The 18,852-nt window shown below is 38.2% G+C and overlaps 2 protein-coding genes across 10 annotated transcripts; one reads left to right on the top strand and one right to left on the bottom strand.

Annotated features, from left to right (window-relative positions):
* The first annotated feature begins 1,271 nt into the window (after positions 1-1,271).
* LOC115766810 (endoplasmic reticulum chaperone BiP) lies at positions 1,272-5,884 on the top strand. Its single transcript, XM_030710845.1, has 3 exons — positions 1,272-1,544; positions 3,617-3,824; positions 3,943-5,884. The coding sequence occupies exons 2-3, from the start codon at positions 3,700-3,702 to the stop codon at positions 5,789-5,791; spliced, it is 1,974 nt and encodes a 657-aa protein (XP_030566705.1). The 5' UTR covers positions 1,272-1,544; positions 3,617-3,699; the 3' UTR covers positions 5,792-5,884.
* A 1,746-nt stretch (positions 5,885-7,630) lies between these two features.
* LOC115766809 (casein kinase II subunit beta) lies at positions 7,631-18,835 on the bottom strand. 9 transcript variants are annotated; one of them, XM_030710834.1, is made up of 7 exons: positions 18,731-18,835; positions 17,526-17,601; positions 15,976-16,078; positions 15,713-15,904; positions 15,446-15,635; positions 14,160-14,241; positions 7,631-8,642 (listed from the first exon to the last, which is right to left on the bottom strand). In XM_030710834.1, the coding sequence occupies exons 2-7, from the start codon at positions 17,595-17,597 to the stop codon at positions 8,568-8,570; spliced, it is 714 nt and encodes a 237-aa protein (XP_030566694.1). In that variant the 5' UTR covers positions 17,598-17,601; positions 18,731-18,835; the 3' UTR covers positions 7,631-8,567. The 9 variants fall into 9 exon arrangements, with proteins under 9 accessions (XP_030566694.1, XP_030566697.1, XP_030566696.1 ...); XM_030710837.1 differs by having other exon boundaries at positions 7,631-8,639; positions 18,731-18,834; XM_030710836.1 differs by lacking the exon at positions 18,731-18,835 and adding an exon at positions 17,977-18,049.
* Between the last annotated feature and the right edge of the window lie 17 nt (positions 18,836-18,852).

Here is an 18,852-nt window from a genome sequence, read left to right as displayed (position 1 = left end):
TGACCAAATTTAGCTTTTAAAAAGTCAGCAACAATTGTAATATTTAAATATTTATAAACTTATATGCGGCGACATTTTGAATAATTCGTCATGCCCACAAATTTATTATGAAAAAAAGCAGAAGCAACAAAAAAAGAAAAAAAATAATGAACCCATTATAAAGTAAACAAAATGCCATACAAACAAGTTCTTTATTTATTTTTTTTTTTTTTTAGGTTATGCAAAGAAATATTTATTGGCAGCAAATAAAAATTTGTGCGGCACATTTTTGCCTAGTTGCCTTTCGCTCCTTAAGAAATAAATAGTTGAATAATATAAAGATATCGCAAGCTAAATCGTCCACTGAGCTTGGATGAGATTTTGCCAGACGCCGTTTTACTTGATAAGTCCAAATTCAGAAGCTTTGCGAATTTCCACATTTAGTCAGATGCATACTAAACGTGAAAAGATATTTGTTGATATTCAATTGATAAATCGCACAAAATGTTGAATACAACTTTGGGAAATTACATTGTATGTTGGACATGTCACTGATAATGATTATTAAATGCTATTATTGTTATGAAAAAGAATTTAAAAAAAAAAAAAACAAACAGAAAAAAAAAAATATATTGATATCGATTGTGTGTCATTACAAGAATCATAAAACTAAATCAAAACAAATAAATGTAAATGGGCGTTTTTTTTGATGGAACTGTTTGATCAACTTATCAGTTAACGGTACACGACAGTGTTAGAGGCTGGGTGGCAAAATTTCTAGAAAGTGCTGGAAAATGCATTCGAGAAATTGCTCGAAAACACTTTTGTAGCATAAATTTCATGTAACTCTAAGTACACGTCAGTGCTTGCCAAAAAACAAAATCAAGAAAACCATACTTGCATTATTTATTTTCATAAAAAGTAACATAAATTTCAGGCACCAAAACAAGCGCAACGCTAGAGAAAGAGAGCGAGAGGGAGCGAGAGAGAGCCAGAGCGCAGCAGTCAGTGTCATCAGCCTTGACTTGACGATGATGACGAAAACTGTGTTTGAAAGCGCAACAAACAAAACAAAGCTTTTTTGGCAACACGCTCTCTTTCCATATGCGTGGGGAACATTCGAGCGTGGGCCAATCAGATATGACGGCCCGCGCCACGAAACGCCAATCAGAATTGCACCAGACACTGACGTGGTCGACACGTCAGAGCGTAAACAAGGCGCTTGAATAAATAGCCCGGCATTGCGGAGAGCAGTCAACAGTTTCCATACAGACAGCAAAGAAATAACACGAATCGGCATATTGAAAAGCGCTATTTTATTGGAATATATACATACTACGTGCGATCAACAATAAGAGGATTACTTTTTTTTTTTTTTAATATATAAACAAACACTGTGACTGTGAAACCGTGTACAAAGTTACAAAAGTAATTAATAATCGAAGCCAAAAAAAAAAAGGAAAGAAAGACAACATAGACAATATTACTCAAGAAGGAACGCAACAAAGTGACAAAATACTTAACAATAAAATAGCATTAAATCAATTTAGTTTAAGCTAGAAAAAGTAAGTATTTAAAAATCAGTTTGTCAAATGACAACAATCGATACATTTTTATTTATAATATCGTGAGTTTTGCAACACTGTTGTTAAGTTAACACTGACGTGTACTCTGCACAGCGTTGCAAGTGTGTGCGTGTGTGCGTGTGAGCGAGTAGAAAGCGCCGGCAGACAGTAATCGGCTGTGTTCGTTCAGTTCTGTTTCAAACGTCAAGAGAGAAAACCAAAGAAAAAGTAAGCACCCAAAAGTTTCAAGTGTAAGTTAAGTTTCTTCAACCAACAAATGCCAATAGTTTTCATATTAGCTCATATTCAAGTCAAATGCTTAAAGTAATTAAAACGAGCACATTGATTAACTAAATGCACATGTGGTGCTGTGCGGGGTCGCCATGTTGGCAATATGGGCTCCAAATTTGTGGGGTATAAAACGTTTATTTTTTATCATACGGAACATAATCGAAGCACATGTCCGCCGCCCATTCCGTAATTGCCATACAAGTGTCTGCAACGCGAATGCTTTGAATGTTCGTAAATTGTGCTCAAGAATTTCACTACGTCACAGTGTGGACCCCTTCCAGCCCCCCTCGCCCACAAATTCGCATGACGTGTAGTCACAGCGTGCATAATTTTGAACGCAAATCGTTTAATAGGCCGTAGCAACAAATTAGCATAGCATAATTCATTAACCAATTAATAACAAAGTTCATTCACTTTTAACCGGCCGGCTGCTGGGAGATATTGGCATATTTTAATAAAGCCATCAATTTTAACTGTCTGGCCAAATGCCGTCTAGAGATGCGCACAGCTGCTCAATATTCGAGTTGCGTACGCGTTGCCACAGTGCTGCATTATCTGGCTGCTGCTGCTGCTGTTGCTGACTTGGCAACACTTGATTTCCATATTTGCGATTACAATTGCAATAACAAAATAAAATAAAGAAAATCATACGCAAACTCAATTCTCATTGTGTATAAACGCACACATACATAGACACGCGCCTGCGCCGACTTATCGGTGTCTGCTTGCCAGACGTCTCTGCATATTTGTGTGCGACTCTGGCAGCTCTGGCAGTCATTCAATCAGCTTTGTACACGTCATTTAAAACAGATCCCCAAGCTACATACGTTATTCAACTCAATAGTTAACAAAAGTACACGTCAGAAGAGCATAAAAGCCGATTCACCAGCTTGGCTTATATGTTATTTCGGGCAAACGCATAGTAACTAACGTAAGTAAAGCCGCGAAAAACTAGCACAGCTGTGCAAATTGATGGCGTTTGCTGCCGGCTGAAGATGCCGCCTACCACCGCCCCAACTTTCACCGGACGCGGGGAGTGTGAGAATGTTGCCGAGTGCTGTGTTATATACTATTGCATTTAGTAGTTTTTGTTCATAAGTATGCAGAACGCGACAATGATGACTAAATAAGAAATTTTTATAAAATAATAATAGAAGAGAGCAGAAAGAAAACCAGTTTTTGTTCAACTCGCACATTTGTGAGAGTGGTCGGTCTGTATGCGCGCGTGTGTGTGTGTGTAAGAGAGAGGGCGAGTTGGAGAGTTTATAGCAGCAGAAAGAACCAGAAAAATGTTACCACGTATACAAAAAATGAATGCTATGGCAACGTTGGCAGAGCAGCAGCGTCGGTCAATGTCAGCAGCGTGCTTAGCAGAGCGGCGGCTGGCATTAACAGTTGTTAAACGGTCAGTGAACGAGGCGGACGTGTTGCTCCCACAGAGCTTTCTTCAGGTAGTTGTGTGTGTGTGTATTTTACCTATATTTCAAGTGTGCGTTGATTTACTTTTATTTCAAGAACTTTTGGCATATCTTTAAGGCCGCTGACGGATGCGTGCCATAAATTGCTTAAGCCCTCGCTTCAATGTTTATCAAAAGTAGCACACTTAACGGTATTACCTGTTGACAACGTCAACGTCAGCGTTTTTTTTTTTCTTATTTTTTTCGGCAATTTCTCGCGCTCGCTCTCTCGCTCTGGCCGTGTGTTGACGTGTACAAATTCTAAGCTCAGCTTTCGCGCATTTCATTAATAATTCTTTTCTTTTCGTCTCCCTCTCGTTGCAGTTCTTATTTTGTGTTTGGTGTCAAAGACTAAGCAACAAAACTAGTTAATAATATAACAGAAATAAGAAGAGGACGCTGCCACAATGAAGTTGTGCATATTATTGGCTGTTGTGGCCTTTGTTGGCCTCTCACTGGGTGAGGAGAAGAAGGAGAAGGACAAAGAGCTAGGCACCGTTATTGGCATCGATCTGGGCACCACATACTCATGGTAAGTCGTCCTACTCGAATTGGGCGTTGCCACCTCAGGCCAACATCCAATTGGATTGCGTTTTTTGATCTACAGTCCAATTGGTCAAGTACTTAATCGAATTTCTTTCCACTTGCAGCGTTGGCGTTTACAAGAACGGACGCGTTGAGATCATTGCCAACGATCAGGGTAACCGCATCACGCCCTCCTATGTGGCCTTTACGGCCGATGGCGAGCGTCTGATTGGTGATGCCGCCAAGAATCAACTGACCACAAATCCCGAAAATACCGTCTTTGATGCGAAGCGTCTGATTGGACGCGAATGGTCCGATACGAATGTGCAGCATGACATCAAATTCTTCCCATTCAAAGTGGTTGAGAAGAACTCGAAGCCACACATCAGTGTCGATACATCGCAGGGCGCCAAGATCTTTGCGCCCGAGGAGATCTCCGCCATGGTTCTGGGCAAGATGAAGGAAACCGCCGAAGCCTATCTGGGCAAGAAGGTCACCCACGCTGTTGTCACTGTGCCCGCCTACTTCAACGATGCCCAGCGCCAGGCGACCAAGGATGCGGGTGTCATTGCCGGTCTGCAGGTGATGCGCATCATCAATGAGCCGACAGCGGCTGCCATTGCATACGGTCTGGACAAGAAGGAGGGCGAGAAGAATGTGCTCGTCTTCGATTTGGGCGGCGGCACCTTCGATGTCTCCCTGCTGACCATTGACAATGGCGTCTTCGAGGTGGTTGCCACCAACGGTGACACTCATTTGGGTGGCGAGGACTTTGATCAGCGTGTCATGGATCACTTCATCAAGCTGTACAAGAAGAAGAAGGGCAAGGATATTCGCAAGGACAATCGTGCTGTGCAGAAGCTGCGTCGTGAGGTCGAGAAGGCGAAGCGTGCTCTGTCTGGTTCACACCAGGTGCGCATCGAAATCGAGTCCTTCTTTGAGGGTGATGACTTCTCCGAGACGCTGACCCGTGCCAAGTTCGAGGAGCTGAATCTGGATCTGTTCCGTTCGACTCTGAAGCCCGTGCAGAAGGTGCTCGAGGATGCCGATATGAACAAGAAGGATGTCCATGAAATTGTTTTGGTTGGCGGCTCCACGCGCATACCCAAGGTGCAGCAGCTGGTGAAGGACTTCTTTGGCGGCAAGGAACCATCTCGCGGCATCAATCCCGATGAGGCTGTCGCCTACGGTGCCGCCGTCCAGGCTGGCGTACTCTCCGGCGAACAGGACACGGATGCCATCGTTCTGCTCGATGTCAATCCATTGACCATGGGCATTGAGACCGTCGGCGGTGTCATGACCAAACTGATTCCACGTAACACAGTCATTCCCACCAAGAAATCGCAGGTGTTCTCCACGGCATCCGACAATCAGCATACGGTGACCATTCAGGTGTACGAGGGCGAGCGTCCGATGACCAAGGATAACCATTTGCTGGGCAAATTCGATTTGACCGGCATTCCGCCAGCACCACGTGGCATACCACAGATCGAGGTATCCTTCGAGATTGATGCCAACGGCATTCTGCAGGTCAGCGCCGAGGACAAGGGCACCGGCAACAAGGAGAAGATTGTGATCACCAACGATCAGAACCGTTTGACGCCCGAGGATATCGATCGCATGATCCACGATGCCGAGAAGTTCGCCGACGAGGACAAGAAGCTGAAGGAGCGCGTCGAGTCGCGCAACGAGCTGGAATCGTATGCGTACAGTCTCAAGAATCAGATCGGTGACAAGGAGAAGCTCGGCGCCAAGCTCAGTGAGGACGAGAAAACCAAACTGGAGACGGCCATCGATGAGTCAATCAAATGGCTCGAACAGAATCCCGATGCCGATCCCGAGGAGTACAAGAAGCAAAAGAAGGATCTTGAGTCCATTGTTCAGCCCGTCATTGCCAAGCTCTACCAGGGCACTGGCGGCGTGCCTCCAACCGAGGGCGGCGACGCTGGCGACGATCTCAAGGATGAGCTGTAAGCGCGTCGGCGGCACAACTAAATCAGACTGATTAAGCAATTACAACTTGATTGCATCCCCACAACAACAACAACAACTACAACAACACAAAAACGGCAACAGCAACAAAACAACAACAACACAAACAACCCCAAAGCAAACGATAAAGTTTTTAGCAGCAACTCACAATTTCTTAACCTCACGCTAAATTCCTAGTAGCCACATTTTTTGCATTCTATTTTTTTTTAAACTTTTTTTTCTACTTGTTTTTAATCTAATGTTTTTTTTTTAAGTATTCCTGCGGTGGGCAGTGAGTGAGAGTGAGACAGAGAGTTGTTGTTAGAGAGAGAGAGAGAGAGAGTAGAGAAAATGTGTAGAAGGAGAAGCTTGAAGCATCTTGTGTGTTCCTCCCATTCCTCCCAATCCAAATGGCCAACAACAACCGTTAAACAGCGACACGTAAAAAAAATAAATAAGAAGAAGAAAAACACACACACGCACTGTATATTTTTTGAAAGGCGCTCGTCAAGTTGAGGAATCACTAAACAATAGCTTTGCCTGCGAGTTAGAAAACAAACAAGAACTTAAAAGAAGTGAATAGAAAAAGAAGAAGAGAATGTTATATGTATAAGAGCGCGTGACACAGAGAGAGCGGGTGAGCGAGTGAGCGAGAGAGAGAGAGAGAGAGAGAGAGAGAGAGAGAGCGAGCGCTGCGGGGCAATGAACATGAAGAAGAAGCAGAGTTTTATGTGTAGCATCAAACAATATGAAATACAAATTCAAATTATGAAAATGAAATACAAGCAAAAAAAATACACAGACAAAACATTAAAGAAATAATAATAATAATAATGGATTCTTCGATTTTACGAAGAACCTTATAATTTATTTAAAAATAAAATAAAGAAAAACATAAAAATATGCAAACTGTTTATTTTTTATTGTTTCTTGGTCCAATTTCCAACCGTGTGCGTGGATTTAAACAGAAGTGAAAAAAAATGCACACTTTTTATATTTCATTAGTTTTTGTCATCGTTTTTTATCAACTTATTGAAGATTCGGCAAATTGATCGCAATTTTCACCCAATTTCCACCCGTGTGCGTGGATTTAAGCAACAGTGAATAAAATGCACATTCCCCTTTTGTATTTCAATAGTTTTCGGCATCGTTTATTATTAACTTGTTGCAGATTTGGCAAATTGATCGCAATTTTCACCCAATTTCCACCCGTGTGCGTGGATTTAAGCAACACACATTGTATATTTCAATAGTTTTCGGCATCGTTTATTATTTACTTATTTAGTTTATTTACTTATTATTTTATTCTCTTAATATTTTGTTGTTGTTTTTGTTTCTTGTTTTTGTTTTTGTTGTGTTGCGTATTTCATATTCCTTGCGCATTCAGATTTCAGTTTGTTCAGGCTTTACTTAAAGTTAGCAGCTCTCGCCAACCCGTCTTGGGGAGCACTTCGCTTTGCACTTTGCACCGATTCGCATACATATATGGTTATATATATATATATATATGTATATATATTTACTACGGTTCAGTTTTCAGTTACTGCATTACGAGTAATCTTAATTATCTTAAATACATTAAAAAAATACATAAAATATTTGTTGTATGTTTTTGTTTTGTTTTCTTTTCTTTTTTTTCATTTTAAATTGTATATAAATAAGCTAACGGTATATTTATATTGTTTATTGTGTACACATATGTATTTCTCTATATACTTATATACGTATGCACTCTCGGATATCGAAATGCGAGACTGGCTCGCGCGGTTTTTTGTTTTCCTTGTTGTTGCTGTTGTTGTCGTTGTTGTTGTGGGGTTTCTACTGTAACGGGCTTCCATTTCATTTTGATAGGCACATTTTCTAATGTTTCTGTTAAAGTTAACAAGTAGTTCAGCTTGACAGGAGGTTTTGTTTTGTTTTTTGTTTTTGTTTTTGTTTTTTTTTTTGTTATTTTATGGCGCGCATTGGCAACGCCACATCGTTAAGTTGGCAACAACTCAACGCAAGGCCACCATGGCTGCTCGATAAACGATGAACTATGTATATTTATCGATCAATCGCAAGATGTGCAACGAACGGTTTAGCAAGCTGGCAGCGCTGCTTGCTAACATTTAACAGGAAGATCAGTTAACAAGTACACGAGCTGTTAACTTTCGACATAAACATGAGCAAACGTGCCTAAGTTGATAATTGCTAATATTTGCCATTATGCTCTGTTAGGATGGGCTTCGGGTTGGTATGTGTGTGTGTTTGAGGACTTGCTGGGGTTGGGGAGGGGAGGGGAGGGCTGATGGGTAAGGGTTAAAAGGGCACTTGACTAAATATTTAAAACTATTCTAAACTTTAGCCGCTCACTTAGTAAATAAAATGCAAAGAATAAAATTGAATTGATTGCGCCTGCTGCACGCACGTACCAGGGCTGACAAAGCTGAGTTTTTTCATCTTCTTATTTTTGAATTCATGTTTCTGTGTATGTGTATGCTCGTCCCAGTCTGTTTGTGTGTGTGTGTGTCTTCTTTCGATATCGAAACATAATTGTTTTCGCACAAGCCTCGCGAATGCCGGCGGATTGCATAGTTGGTCCTTTCTTGGATGGTGTGGGGGGCGTGGGGCGGGTTGTACATTCCTCAACGGCGTTCTTTGTGGCTGCTGCTTCTGCTTGTGTCAATGTATTACGTATGCATGTGTGTGTGTTTGCGTGTTGCTGTCAGAGTGTGTGGCGTGTTTGCATGTGTGTGTGTGTGAGTTTTGTTGTAACGGCCGCTGCAGTGCTGCACTTTTAGATGCGCTTTGGAATCGTATCGATGGCATTGTTCTCAGGCTCTTCGTCCTTTGGTGGCTGGCCGCGCTGCTGCTGGGTTCATTTTGAGCCCATGGTTTAAGGCGAAGTGGGTGCGCAGGCGCAAGTTCGAATCGGTATTGGAAGAGTTGCCGGAATTAGCCACCAATGTGCGCGCAACAAGAACAAAGATACAAAGAAAGGAAGACACAATGAAAGAGAGAAAAAAAAAAACGTAAAACGAAAGTAGTAATCAAGAAAGCAGAAGAAATAAGTATGTATGCACATATGTATGTACATAAGAATGTACTATATATGTATGTATGTGCATATGTCTTCTATGTACATACATTTCATCACCTACGTACGTATGTATGCATGTATGTATATCATATTACCATATAGAATATAAAAAAAATATAACGAAAATTATGTCGTATGTACATATGTATGTGCATGAAAACGTATATTGTTGTCTTTGTCTTGCGCCGTTTGCTATTTGTTTTGTTTGTGTGTTTGTTGCTAATGCTCATAGTCGAACCGTTGGTATTTTAAGAAACGGTACGTCCCAATAAGAGTAGGTGTGTGTGTGTGTGTGTGTGTACTTAGGTATGTATGTATGGTCGCCGAGCGAGCCTACGAATCCAATTCGAACTGTGCTCTACATATGCGTGTGTGTGTGTCTGCGTGTGTGTGAGTTTGATCTGTTGCAGCTCGCTTAACAGAGCTATGTACATACATACATATATATACGTATGTGTGTTTGTTGTACACTGAAGTGTGCGTGTTTGAGTGTGTGCGTGTGGATGCAGTGCAGCTGATAGCGTGTATAATACAGGGCACGAGTTGTGTTTGTGTGTGTGCGTGTGTATGCTTGTGCTTGGTGTGTTAAAGTGCATGGATAATATGGAACAAGAGTAAGCCCAACCAATAACAGTATTGCGTAATTTACAATAAAAAAAAGGCATTTTGTGCTTGATTTTATTATTTGTTGTTGTTGTTTTTTTTCATCAAAATTGTTTTCACATTCGCAACGAAATAGTTAAGAAAATGAAAAAAAAAGAAGGGAAGCAAAGTAAATATATAAATGTATGTAAATAACGCATACAAAATGAAGGTTAACCAAATCTGTGAGAAGCGTATGAAAGCAGCTAGCTTTTGTCAATGATTGGCGCTCGCTTAGCCAGTTGGCTAGAGTGAAATGGCATTAGTAGCAGATCGTCATCGTATTGCTTGCAGTGTGAGTGAAGAGCACAACGCATTAATTGGCAAACTATTCGGCTTCGGCCTCGGGATCGGGACGACTTAAGATCTCCTGGCAGAGCGCAATGTAGTCCTAGATTTAGTTACATTATATATATATATATATATGTATGCATATATACAGGAGTGAGAGAGAGAGAAATGAAAATCAAAAATTTCAAAAGCAGTAAAGCCCATTTAACACTGAACAGAACATTCAAGTTGTCAACACCGGCACAGCCATCCACATGAAACACATGAAATTGCAATCAGTGTTGGATAACACACAACAGATATATATATGCATTCGTTATATGTACACACATACAAATTGTATAAGCTTTTGGCAACTTTCGAGAGCGAGTCGTGTCTTTGGGTATGATCTGTGTTTTTGCTTGTATTTATAATGTTTACCGAAATGATAGACTGTAATTTGTATTAAATATCATTTTGTTTTTTATTTAGTTTTTGTTATTATTACTTTTGTTCTTCAACTTCTTCAATTTCATGTTTTCTTTTCTTTTCGTTTTTTTTTTCTTCTTCTTGTTTTTTGTTTAAATTAATCAGTTATATATCAATTGTAAACAGTTTTTTTTTTTTTCGGTATGCACTCGTCAACTTATCAACGTTTCTTACGCACTTGGCCTTTGTATTGATTTCTATATATATATTTTCTTTATTGCTAAATTTGCTTAAAAAATGTTTGTTTTCTTTCCTTCTTTTTTTTTTTGTTTTTGTTTTTGTTTTCTTTCAATTTTATTGCTATGTACTTGTTTTTGTGTTCCTTTCTTTTGATTCTGTATGCAAATCTATTACAACATTTCTCATATACATACTGCATACAAAAGTTTATCTCTCAAAGAAATTGATAAAAAAAAAAAAAAATGATAAATCATAAATATAAACAATTTGTCACACATGAGTTTTTATGGAACTAGAATTGGCAAAAAAAAAGGAAGTAATATTTATATATTGCGAAATAAAAAAAAAAAAAATAGATATAGGTTATGTTCAATTTGGACCCTTAAAAACTAAACGTGTTTGCAAACAAGAACTTTATATGGGAATATCCTTGCAGAATTTGAACAATCTTCTCTCTTTTAAAAGTGATTTCAAGTGATTTACTTCAAGTTCAACAAAGATCTGAGAACTTGTATCATTCGGCAAGGGTATTCGAACTTCGGCAAGCCGTAGTTTGCATTAATTATTTATTTTTTGTTTGTTTTCTGTTTCTACTAACTGTTGTTGTTGTTGTTGTTGTGTGTCTTAAACTTAAGATGCGTTCGTTTTTTTATTTTATTTTTTTATTTATTAATTATTTGCAATTGTTTAACATAATTGTTGCTCGTTTATAAGTCAATAATATACATACATATGTATATAAATATATATATTAACGTACACATATATAGATATATATATAAATGCATGCATGTATTGTATAAAACCAATCTGTGGCTGGCTGTGTTCTTTTAATGCGCCTTCTTGTTACATTTCAACTCCAAAAACCAATGTACCTTGTGCGCTGCTCTATTGCTTTTGCGAATGGTTTGGGTAAGGCTGGGCAGCACTTGCGCAAGCGTTTGCATACAGTTCTGTTTGTATGTGTCTCTCTGTGTGTGTGTGTGTGTGTGTGTGTATTTGCAAGTGCTGCCACTACTTCGTCATCTTTGACTTGATTAACATTGACTAAATGTGGTTTATCCTTGTGTGCGTGTGTGTGAGTGTGAGTTTTTTGTGCTTGATGATACGTCGTCTTCCTCTTCCGCTGCTGCTCAGTGCTTTGCTGCTGCTTAAGTCTGTATATTGTTGTCTCGCTCTGTCTCGGATCGGTTGTTATGTATTCAAGCCGCCGTTGTCGCCGCGCCCTTGTCTTGAATTTGAAACTCCTTAACGATTTCTTCGTTGATGGTATTGATATATACACATACATACATACATACATATATATGTATATAGATGCATGCATGTGTGCTGGGTATGTTTTTGTGTGGGTGTTGTTGTTGTGTATGCATGTGTGAATTATTGCTTCTGTTTCCACATCGAATGGCATTTACTTTATTATTATCTTTTTTTCTCTTTTTTATTTTTGTATTTGATTTAATTTTCATACGCTTTTCACTCAATTCATTGGGAAAGGGGGGGGATGATGGATACTTGATTGTTGGCTTTAAAGTTTATTGCTTTCTAAGTTGGAATCGGTTATTGATTCGGGTTTCTGTGGATCAGCGTTTTTTTTTGTTTTTTATAAATATTACTACATATGTATATATAAATTATAAACGTTGCATTTGCATATAATTATGTTACTATTTATATATATATATATGTTTGTGTGTATACATATATATTTTGTAGCAGTATGTGGCTGTTGTTGTTTTATGATCATTTTTGGAAGTACTATGTTGCATATATCGTTGTATGTGGACTAACAAAATCGTTAATTGTTTTCGCTCTCTTTCTCATACCCGCTGTCTATCAGTTGCTGTGTGTGCGTGTGTATGTTTGTGTGATTATTGAGTTGCTCATTTGAAACTAACTGTGTTTTGGTCTAGTGTTGCCACCTTTTGTGAACTGTTGTATAACATAAATGATGTCTAGCTGGTATGCCATAAGTAAATACAGTTATGTATGTAATAACGCACACGAAAACAAAAACAATTGCAGAGTACATATATACACATATATATGTATGCACATATATATATATATATATTTATATCATATATGCATATACATGTATATAAGGGGCTTTATAAAATACTAAAAACTAAAGACAAAACTGTTTTTAATTTTAACATAATTATTTACTAATACATACTAGGTTAAAAACGAGTGTGTGTGTGTGTGTGTGTGTTTGTAAATATATTGTTTGTATGCGCGGGTTTGTATGCATGTGTGTGTGTATGTGTGTGTGTGTGCAAAACAAGGAGAAACATACAAGCAGCAAAACACAAGCGCAAGAATTTGATGAGGAAACAAACATTTCTATGCAATGTGATATTTGTTGATGTTTATGTTGTTGTTGTTGTTAGTTTTGCTGCATTCAGTTGTTGTTGTTGTAGTTGTTTGGGTTTATGCTTACAATAATACTAAATGCTAACATAAGTACATTAACTATGCACATATGTTTGATTGTGTTAACGACAAAAATTCGTTATGTTCGTACTGATGAGCTTTTGTATGAGTGCGACGTGTTCGATATTCGATAACAATATCGATCAATTATTATATGGCCATGGATAGTGTGTCGGTGTGTGTGTGTGTGCGTGTTCCTTTAAGAAAACTTCATATCATTTCCGTACTCGTTTCGCTTTATGTTTTACTTTCTCTTTGTTTTTGTTTTGTTTTGTTTTAAGTGTTTTTCATTTAATACATTTTCTACTACTTTTTCACTTCACTACGAATTTACTTTGCATTATTCTGTTTTGCTTTTACTTTTTTTTCGTTTTTTGTTTGATTTTTTAGTTCTTTTTGCTTTTCTTTTTCTTTGTTTTTTGTTTTTTTTTTGTTTTGTTTTTGTTTTAAATATAAACGCAGTTTTGTGTTTTGTATTTTTTTGTTGTTTTAATTTTATTTTGTATAAATGATTTTGCTTCTGGCGCTCAAAACCTCTGCAGTTGTAACGGTCTGTAGCTGTCGGTTCTCTTCAGTTGAAACTATGTCTCTCGTTTCTTTATAATCAATCATATATATATATATGCAATGTTATGGATTTGTTTGTAGTTGTGTGTATGTGTGTGTGTTATTTCGTGCATGGTATGCGTGTGTGTGTGTGTGTGTGTGCGTGTTTATTGAATTAGTTTTTCTATACACAACGGTTTTTTTTGTATGGGAATAAGGAGAAGCAGGATAAATATCGATAGGTCGATGGCAGATATCGATAAACAGACAAAGAGAGCACGCACGGCACAGAGATCAGATGACAGATAATTGCACACACACGCACAGGCACGGGCACACACATACACATGTGCACATGCATATACATATATATATATATGAATGTGTGTGTGAGTGTGTGTGTGTGTTGAATACGGTTCAGTTTCAAGTTAGGAATTGGTTGTCGTTCAGATAGATGACCATTAGGTGTATTGTGTTGAGGTTGGTTGGTTTGGTGGTGGTTGTATGTGTGGGGAGAGAAACAAATAAAAAAAAAATATATAGATATATATATATATGCTTAGTTTACGTTTTTGTTTTTTTTTTTTTGTTTTTTATGCTGCATGTTTTTCAGTGGATTTTATGTGTTTTTTGTTTTGTTTTTGTTTTTTTTTTTTTTGGTTTTTTTTTGTTTTGTTTTTTAGTCAATAAAAAAAATGTTAATAAGAAATTTCATTTTAAATTTACCGCTCGTAGTGGCATTTTGAAATTGGCTGCTGCCTGCAGCTGAATTTGATAAGCTAAGCTGTGAATTTTAAAGCCGTACAGACTGCAGATGGGGTGTATTTTTTTGTTGTTTTTTTTTGGTATAGTCGGTTAACATCAGAAGTGGGTACAGCGCGAGTGCATGGAATATAAAGAGAATACAATAATTAGCAAATTTATTTTTATCTATATGTTAAATCTCTTATGTACAAATTTAATTATAAGGCAGACCCAATAATAACTGTAGTTAACTAGTTTAATGTGAAACATATGACGAGCTAGGCTAGAACGTTTACGAATGTCGCGCACAAAGAGGAAGTGACAAAATGCGAGTCTAGAAAGTAAAAAACTATGCTAATTTGCATTTAATCTTCATGAATCTGGCATAAATAGAGCAACAAAAACTTACTAGAGCTAGGCTAAAACGTTTACGAATGTCGCGCACAAAGAGGAAGTGACAAAATGCGAGTCTAGAAAGTTAAAAACTATGCTTGAAGAATCTGGCATAAAAAAAGAGCAACAAAAACTCACTCCTATGCGCTCTCAGCCACGTATTCCTTAAGAAGTGCACCCAGAGCTGAAGTTGGAGGAATAAGAGCTCATGCCCTGTGTCTCTGATCAAGCCAGTAAAACGTTTACGAATGTCGCGCAAAGAAAACGTGACAAAAACAACAAAATGCTGACTCTAGACACGATTAAAGCTAAAGGGCAACAGCTAACGTCTTGCTTATGCCCTGTTTCTCTGATCAAGCCAGTGAAACGTTTACGAATGTCGCGCAAAGAAAACGTGACAAAAACAACAAAATGCTGTCTCTATCCACGAGTTAAGCTAAAGGGCAACAGCTAACGTCTTGCTTATGCCCTGTTTCTCTGATCAATCCAGTGAAACGTTTACGAATGTCGCGCAAAGAAAACGTGACAAAAGACACGAGTGAAGCTAAAGGGCCTTGTTTATTGTTGTTTGGGTTTAATGTGTATATATTAACTAACTAGACGATCAATTCATGATCGGAAAGCATACAAAATATACTACAGCAAAAGCAGAAGGAGAAGCATAAGCATAGTTTTTGTAATATCTTGTTTGACTAGCATATCTAGGCCCATTACATGAATATATATAAATATATATATATAGATTCTAATGCGATTCAAAGTGAATCAATTGAGCTGCTTTAGTTGACAAACACGAAGCATAAATATTAACACGTTTCGTTATGAATGGAAATTTGTCTATAATTATTTGGGGGATTTAAAAAGCTGGAGCTTACCGTGGAACAAATTGATTAGTAGGGCGCTTGGGGCGATACTCGGGATGCACCATGAACAACATGTGTGGAAAACCAGTGCCGAAATAGGCGCCATCAGTGTGATGATGACGCGATGATTTTGGTGTATAAACATCAATGCACTTGGGGCAATAGGTTTTCACCATTGCCTCGCCGGGTATATCCGAAAGGCCTAATACAATATAGATACAGATATAGATATAGATATAGATATATATAGACTGTTGTTGTCTCGCTGAATATACACACCCAAAGGCAACATGGGCTGACTCTCGCAATAGACACGTGGGCAATGTCCAAAGTCGCCAGTTTGATATTTCTCAATCATTTGAGCGATGCCACGATTTGTTAATATATATCTAGCGTGTATGAGCCCGTACAACATTTCAGCTGCCTGTTCGGTCATGTCCGATTGCAGGGGATTATCTTCAAGTTCATCCTCTGGAAAAAAGCCCAAATGCAAGAATATTATTATCAATAGATGGATTTATTGTTAGCTCAAGTCAACTTACCCGGCTCCAGATCCAATATCATGTCCAAAGCCTGACGGTAGTTGGGCACCTGCTCATTTAATCCAGTTAAATTGAACTTGTCCTGTATGTAATCCTCATCAACCTGTAAAATGTAAAATAAAATCCCATCAAAAGGAATTCGTTCGTTGGCAATCGTTACTCTCGCAATTGTCTGCGTGGGCACACACTTTTGTGCCCCACCTTACAGTGAACACACCTCTTGGCGAACAGTTCGTTCATTATTTTGTATAAAGCATAATTTAAGGACTTTTCAGAAGGAATAGCAAAACTATCTTTGGCAGAGTCACAAAATTGTGCTCGTGTGAATTGTGAGGTTATGCGCGTCGAACTAACAAGCGGCTGGTCGCCGGTTCAAATTCAGCAGACATTTTCATTAGTTGGCTAAAATAATAATAATTATAACAAAAACGGGGGGAATTTAGCATGGGCATTAACTAAATTTATGGTTTTTCTTCAGTTGTTGTTTTTTTCTTCAGACTTTCGGAAAGGCAAAGCATTAATTTTTTATATAATAAGTAAAAGAAACTTTTGCTTATCTTGAGAAGATCGAATTAAAACATTTCTAATGTGATTTTCAAATATTTTGCTTTTGATTTTCTTAGTTAGCTCGAAAAATATTCATTAGACGAACTCAATTTGAGCTTAAAAACAAAAAAAATCACTTTGTCTTTAAGCTTAAAGTGAATTAATAGCAAATCTTATATGGGAAATTCAAAATAAATAAATAAACTAATCATATTTTAAGCAAATTAATGACTAGCTCGCGACATCTAAGTATATGAAGACTGTACTTTAAATAAGTGCAACAAATATTTACTTTGGCCACATTGAATAGCTATAGAAATTGCAATCGAGGCACTTTAGCGAGTGGCTACTGTATGCCTAGTCACAAGTAATAGTACTTTGGGCGGCCGTGCTCGACTAGCAGTTACCCTAAAAGCTTAGTAAAAAGGTCTTGTTACAAGGATTCCAGATTTCATATAACAAATACATTTCTAGATTAACTCTTATGTTTATAATCGGATCTTTTAGAGACTTTCGGGGCATAGAAAAGCTAGGTATTCCATAAGTAATATGATTTTAGTTTATGTATGCAGTTAGAGAAGTTCTGCATAATCTTTGAGGTTATGTCGCAAAATCGATATTAATCGATCGTATGTAATATGCATAAAATATCGATAAAAACGGGCACAAAAGCGAGCTTTAGAAGAATATATAATTGCATTGCAAATAAAAAGTTGCTCTTTATAAGATTAAAAACCAAGACTATAGATCGACGTGCGTCGCATATGCTTCCTTTCGCCTGTTACACACATTTACAGGGTATTCAAATGTGTAGCAGCAGCAGCAGCAGAGGCCGAGGCAGAGGCAGCAGCGTCTGGTGCTGTTGCACTGGCGGGCAGCGAGCGCGCCCGCTTAGGTAACAACATGGAACAAGGAAATGTTTGGGTATTACCAGATTTTTGATACATTTATATATATGTATATATGTGTGTGTGCATGTGTATGTGTACGATACGATGGCTTACCTCGCAAAAGAACTCATTGCCGCGAAGCCCGCAGAACCAGGTAACCCAGGAGACTTCCTCGGAGCTGCTCATTTTGCTGGGAAGACAACGAAAAAGAGAACATAATAAAAATAAGAATGAAAGAAAGAAAATGAAAATGGTATTATGATATTGGGCACATGCAAAGGATTTTCATTTGGCGGCCCGCATTGGGGCGCGGGCGTTGCAACCTACATTAATGGAATTATTTTGCGTAATTTGATGAATTATTTGTTGAAATTAACCATAGAATGTGGCGTTCACTTAAGTCTGGAAGGCGGGCCGTGGCCGGGGGGGAAGCAGGGATTGGTATTTAAAAAGTGGGTAGAGGGGGGGGCTGGGACACACAACGTCAAGAAGCGTATGTATGTAACACCAACATACACACACACACACAGAGAGAGACACACACACGCGTACAAACAACACGCACACAATGAAAAGTAAACGAATCGAATTTGTCCACGAGTTTTTAGAGCGCGTCTCGATTTACAGATTATTATGTTTATTTGTATATATAAAAAAAAAAAAAAAAAAAAAAAAAATTGTATTTTCAATTCCGTTACTGTTACACGTTTACTGTTCCAGTCCAAAGCAAATAATGTTTGCTTTAAATATATATTTTGCTCGCTTGTTATTTTTTTTTTCAACGCACACACGATTGAACGGAAATTTGTACGCGTATTTTGACAAGCGCTCATACAAAATGTGCCGAGCAGGAAGAAGAAGCACGCACACACATGAAATAGCAGGCAGCAGAGCAGCAGCAGCAAAGAAATTCAGAAAAAAAAGAGACACCGCGAGCACAGTGAAATTCGTAGTGGGCAACAGACCCGTGTGGAAATTGGGCACTCACTGCTTGCACGCTCATTTGTTGATTACACTTTATCCATTCGATTTATATTTGTACATTGATTTGTTTAATGTATTTAGAGACAAAAAAAAATATATATGTATTTATATATGGATTAATTGTTCGTTATTCACAAAGAAATTGATTATAAACGCGATGTGCACGTTCCAACTGGGCCTTAAGCAACAGCGCGCTTGGCGTAGCGGCACGACACAGACACACACGCACACGCTCTCACACACCGTATTAGATGATTTTTTGCACTTGACTTGGCAACGCTGGCGATTTGGCTGCATTTTGCTTATCGCTTTATTTATTTTGCCTGGACACTTACCTTAATTTTCGCACAATTTTCAAAACACTTTTACTAATTAAAGCACTTTTTTTCAATGCGAAAATTTAACAAGCGAGTTGCGAGTTGTCGGTTTTGCAATCGGTATTAGGGATGATACAACT

The sequence above is a fragment of the Drosophila novamexicana genome, unplaced genomic scaffold, assembly GCF_003285875.2.
Source record: "Drosophila novamexicana strain 15010-1031.04,08,12 unplaced genomic scaffold, DnovRS2.1 tig00001270-arrow-arrow-pilon, whole genome shotgun sequence".
In the NCBI taxonomy this organism is placed as follows: Eukaryota; Metazoa; Arthropoda; class Insecta; order Diptera; family Drosophilidae; genus Drosophila; species Drosophila novamexicana.
Note: the sequence above shows the minus strand (reverse complement) of the source record. Positions and strands in the feature narration are given on the sequence as shown.

Excerpts from the sequence above, each read along its gene's own strand:
- LOC115766810 (XM_030710845.1), top strand. The coding sequence starts at position 3,700 with ATGAAGTTGTGCATATTATTGGCTGTTGTGGCCTTTGTTGGCCTCTCA. Across the intron at positions 3,825-3,942 it reads CTGGGCACCACATACTCATG|CGTTGGCGTTTACAAGAACG; the intron begins GTAAGTCGTCCT and ends TTCCACTTGCAG.
- LOC115766809 (XM_030710834.1), bottom strand. The coding sequence starts at position 17,597 with ATGAGCAGCTCCGAGGAAGTCTCCTGGGTTACCTGGTTCTGCGGGCTT. Across the intron at positions 16,079-17,525 it reads GCAATGAGTTCTTTTGCGAG|GTTGATGAGGATTACATACA; the intron begins GTAAGCCATCGT and ends TACATTTTACAG. Across the intron at positions 15,905-15,975 it reads GATATTGGATCTGGAGCCGG|AGGATGAACTTGAAGATAAT; the intron begins GTAAGTTGACTT and ends GCTTTTTTCCAG.